Here is a 5,000-nt window from a genome sequence, read left to right as displayed (position 1 = left end):
GATCGCAACTCTTATTTGCATCAACTTCTGTCTGACCTCAAACTTTTAAACACTTTTATATACAGTACACTCTTCCTCTGCCTCAATTCCCCACTCCCTTCCTCTATCTCTCTCTCTCTCTCTCTCTCTCTCTCTCTGTCTGTCTGTCTGTCTCTCTCTCTCTCTCTCTCTCTCCATCTGCTCATGCTCTTCCTCCCTCCCTCCCTACATCCTTTCCAGCTACAGCCTGTTGTTCTTCTCCACCCCCCCCCTCCATCCCTTTACATTACAACAGGGTGTATGCATGCTGCATTTCAGTTTTGCATTTTCTTGTTTCTTAATGAAAATGCCTCCTCATTTTCATCAGCTTTCTCTGTCCCTATCTTCTTCCTTTTCCTACTCTCCCTCTCTCTATGTCTCTATCTCTCTCTCTCTGATCCTACTCTTTCTCCCTCCCTCCATCTCCCCTTGCCACATCCCATTCATCCTCTCAAAACTCCTCTCTCTCTGTCTCTCTTCCTCTCAATACTACAAAGTACAACAGGGTGTGCCTGTGTGCATGCTGTATTTCATTGATTTTGCATTGTTTAATTTCAGGTTTCTTTGTTCCTCTCTTTGCTAAAAGTGTTGTTTTCTCTGCTTTGATTAATCTCTTTGCTAAAAGTGCTGTTTTCTCTGCTTTCTTTGTGTGACCCCCCGACCCCCAACCCCGACCTCTGCTTACCCCCCCTTCAGGCTCTGCAGGGCCTCGTCCACGTTCTTCTGGTGGAACTTGACCATGTAGCCGTGCATCTCGGGGTAGTTGTTCCGGATGTTTCTCTCTGTGCTGCCGTTGGGGACCGTGCCGAAGCGGAAGGGAGGCGAGAAGTCGTTGGGCCTCTGGAACTGCAATCGGTTCAATCGAGGACAGAGAGGAGGGAATAAAAAAAGGAGAAGGAAAAAAGGATGAAAAAAGAGAAGAAAGAGCAGAAGGTAAAAGGTACAAAACCACTCAAGGACAAAAATACAGTGTGTAATGCAGGAAAAGAGCGAGACACTCAGACAGCAGTGCTGGGCAAAAAAAAAGGCTAGCCAGAGGGAGAGAAACTTTGGCTGAGACCGAGGACACACAAAAGTGGTCGCCAAGCCCAACTACAGACACAGGAACAGAAAAAAACCCCACAAGGAACATTTTGGCACCTTACATGTAAAAGGCAAAACAAAAAGCCTGTCTTACCTTTTTGTCACTCAGGCCAGACACCTGGTCCACGTACTCCTCCTGGATCATGAAGGCGGCCAGGTTGGCAGTGTAGCTGGCCAGGAAGATGACAGCGAAGAAGGCCCACACCGACACCATGATCTTGCTGGTGGTACCCCTGGGGTTCTGCACAGGTACGGAGTTGTTGAAGACCAGGCCCCAGAGCAGCCAGATGGCCTTGCCAATGGTGAAGGAAGGACCGCCAGCCTCTGTGGAGAGAGAGAGAGAGAGAGAGAGAGAGAGAGAGAGAGAGAGAGAGAGAGAGAGAGAGAGAGAGAGAGAGAGAGAGAGAGATGAGATAATGTAGACAAACAGACAGACAGATAGACAGACAGACAGACAGACAGACAGACAGACAGACAGACAGACAGACAGACAGACAGACAGACAGACAGACAGTCAGACAGATAGACAAACAGACAGACACATAGATAGTGAGGTGACAAAGTTCATTGCCGTGCACCACAGTGTGTAAACTTAAGAATCGACACAGACATTTTTATATGCCTCTTTTATGTCTTCTCTGAATACAGTCATCCGGTGCGGTGATGCAGGTAGACAAGGACAGCAGTAGTGTGATGTGTAGCAAAAGAGACACAGACAGGCACCTGCCCATTACTCAGTCATTTAACAGAGGCGCCATTTACACACAGCGAGTGAGGACAGACTACCGTACGTCGTCCACTGTTCCAGCAAAGACGCTCCCGGTGGGAGGCATAAAACATGACACAGACACAAACTCTGGTTTTTACTATGGAGCACAGCGAGAAATGGCTAACTGTTTCGTTGCACACCTTGTGCAATGAACTGAGGGGTCAAATCCTATAAACCCTTCCACACATTTGATACATCCAAACAGCTGGCCATTGTGAGCAGACAGAGAGAGCTACAAATTACTGAAATGGAGTATAACATTAAGGTGGAAGAGGAATGACAATTAAATTAATTTGCCAACAAATCTATTCAATTTTATTATATAATCTATTTTATTTTTTATTACATATTTTTTAATTGCCCTGTATTGTGCGGTGACAGACATCAATTATTGCCTTCTATTTCTATTCCTTTTTATATTTTACATTTAAAGCCAAGGGCTACAGAAAATAATTCTACTTACGTTTCCATGTACATGTACAGTGTATTCTAAAACGCAATTTCGTTGTCAAATTTATTTGTCAATGACAATAAAAGCTCTTGATTCATATACTGACCTACTCTATTCTACAATATTATCTTAGTTAATTCAATTCAACTGAACGTCTTAATTCAGTTCAATTCAATCCAATTCAATTCTATGCCATGCTATTCCCAGAGCCAGCAGCTAAGGTCTCTTGGAGATATAACTAGGACCTGGACAGTGAGCAGTACATATGTGGATCCTTCACTCACATCTGGGCATGTGGTTCTGACAGATACTGTACAGAGAACCAGCACCCTTCCCTTCCCAGAACCTTCCCAGAACCTTCCCTTTCCTTCCTTTCCCTTCCCTTCCCTTCCCTTCCCTTCCCTTCTCTTCTCTTCTCTTCTCTTCTCTTCTCTTCTCTTCTCTTCTCTTCTCTTCTCTTCTCTTCTCTTCTCTTCTCATCCATATCCTCCATTCTCTTCATTTCCTTTATTCCCCCTCTATCTTCCTCACATATCCATTCCTCATCACTATGACACCTCAGCAGGCATCTGCTAGATCCACCTCTCCTGCCCCTGGTATCTCTCCCTTTCAAAAAAAAAAGTGGAGGGTGGAGGAGAAAAAGCACCTCATCCCTAAGCCCTATGCCACTGCCGAGCTCTGGGGAAAAAAACAATGACTGCCTGTGACAATATCTGGCAGTGCTGTCTTATTCCTCACAGAGATGAAGCGAGACCTAACGTGACAGAAAAAAGCATTAGTCTCTAAATATAGCTGCAACTTGAATCGAAGGGGAGACATTGATTTTTTTTCTCTCTCTCTCTCTCTCTCTCTCTCTCTCTCTCTCTCTCTCTCTCTCTCTCTCTCTCTCTCTCTCTCTCTCTCTCTCTCTCTCTCTTTCTCTTTCCTTTTTACCCAGCCTCCTCTTCCCTCTGTTTTTATCTAATAAAAGCGAGAGAGAGAGGCCCACACTGTCAGTGGTGGCATGTGATTGTTGAAAGTATGGAAATGCATGCGAGACCACACGAGGGCCGGCATTAAAAAACATGAAGAGGCTGGTGGATGAGGCACTGCTGACAGGGATGGGAAGAGACACGGCACCTGAACAGGAAGGAGTACCACACCAGCAGGTCAGGAGAAAGAGGAAGAGGCAGGGGAGAGAGGAAGAGGAAGAAGCAGGCCAGGAGAAAGAGGAAGAGGCAGGGGAGAGAGGAAGAGGAAGAAGCAGGAGAGAGAGGCAGAGGAAGAGGCAGAGGAAGAGGCAGGGGAGAGAGGAAGAGACAGGGGAGAGAGGAAGAGGTAGGGGAGAGAGGCAGAGGAAGAGGCAGGGGAGAGAGGAAGAGGAAGAGGCAGGGGAGAGAGGAAGAGGAAGAGACAGGGGAAAGAGGAAGAGGGAGGGGAGAGAGGAAGAGACAGGGGAGAGAGGAAGAGGAAGAGACAGGGGAGAGAGAAAGAGGGAGAAGCAGGGGAGAGAGGAAGAGGGAGGGGCAGGGGATAGAGGAAGAGGAGCCGAAGGAGGCCTGTGTGTGTGGGCTTTTGTAAGTTTGAGTGTGTGTGTGTGTGTGTGTGTGTGTGTGTGTGTGTGTGTGTGTGTGTGTGTGTGTGTGTGTGTGTGTGTGTGTGTGTGTGTGTGTGTGTGTGTGTGTGTGTGTGTGTGTGTGTGTGTGTGTGTGTGCACGTTCCGATATGCATGTGTGTGTATTCTTTGCACTTGGAGAGTGTGTGCATGTGTGCGTGCTTGCCTGCGTCACTGTAAAAGAGTTCTCCCAGAATGACACTGAGTGTGTGAGACCAAGAGAGGACATTTTTGTGAGTTTTTGTGAGGGCTTTATGTAAAACACATAGAGAGAGACATCATGAGTGGGGGTGGGTGACTGCGTCTGGGGTTCTGTGAAATGAGAAAAAAAGAATATGTGTGTGTGTGTGTGTGTGTGTATGTGTGTGTGTGTGTGTGTGTGTGTGTGTGTGTGTGTGTGCCAGTGCGTGCGTGCGTGCGTGCGTGCGTGTGTGTGTGCACGCGTGCATGTGCGTGTGTGTGTGTGTGTTTCTGTATGTGTGTGTGCGCGCGCATGTGAGTGTGTGCATACGTGCATGTGTGCATACGTGTGGGTTAGTGTGTATGTGTGTGCATGCATGCGTGTGTGTGTGTGTGCATGCGTGTGGGTAAGTGTGTGTGTGCATGTGTATGTGCATGTGTAAGTGCGTGTGCATGCGTGTGGGTGTTGGCTGCAGTGTACTCACCTCGGCCGTCAATCAGGCGTCGGTTGTAGCCCACAGGGCTGAAGTACTCAAACACAAACACAGCAATGGCCGACACCAGCAGCAGCATCACAAACATCATCACCCACACATCCGCACTGAAGGGCTCTGATGGAGGGATACAGAGAGAGGGAGAGAGAGAGAGAGAGACAGAGAGAGAGAGAAATACAGAGAGAGAGAGAGAGAGACAGAGAGAGAGAGAAATACAGAGAGAGAGAGAGAGAGAGAGAGAGAGAGAGAGAGGGGGACAGATGTAAAGAGAGAGAGAGAGAGAGAGAGAGAGGGGGACAGATGTAAAGAGAGAGGGAGAAGGAGGGGGGCGAGCACAGTTAACACAAAACAATTAATTGCAGTTGACAACAGCAAGAGGAGAAAGAAAAAGAAGGAAAGCAGAAATAGATA

General features: G+C 47.4%; 1 protein-coding gene across 1 annotated transcript in view; it reads right to left on the bottom strand.

The window, feature by feature from the left end:
- The window catches only part of grin2ba (glutamate receptor, ionotropic, N-methyl D-aspartate 2B, genome duplicate a), a 127,643-nt gene that overhangs the window by 27,995 nt on the left and 94,648 nt on the right, over positions 1–5,000 (bottom strand). Inside the window, exons 11-13 of the mRNA XM_063223868.1 lie at positions 4,581–4,706; positions 1,196–1,425; positions 704–864 (exon numbers count right to left, since the gene is read on the bottom strand). Coding sequence (XP_063079938.1) covers positions 704–864; positions 1,196–1,425; positions 4,581–4,706 — 517 coding nt within the window. The remainder of the gene's footprint in view (positions 1–703; positions 865–1,195; positions 1,426–4,580; positions 4,707–5,000) is intronic.

The sequence above is a fragment of the Engraulis encrasicolus genome, chromosome 2 (assembly GCF_034702125.1).
Source record: "Engraulis encrasicolus isolate BLACKSEA-1 chromosome 2, IST_EnEncr_1.0, whole genome shotgun sequence".
NCBI lineage: Eukaryota > Metazoa > Chordata > Actinopteri > Clupeiformes > Engraulidae > Engraulis > Engraulis encrasicolus.
The sequence above is the reverse complement of the archived record's forward strand: the minus strand, read 5'-3'. Positions and strand labels throughout refer to the sequence as shown.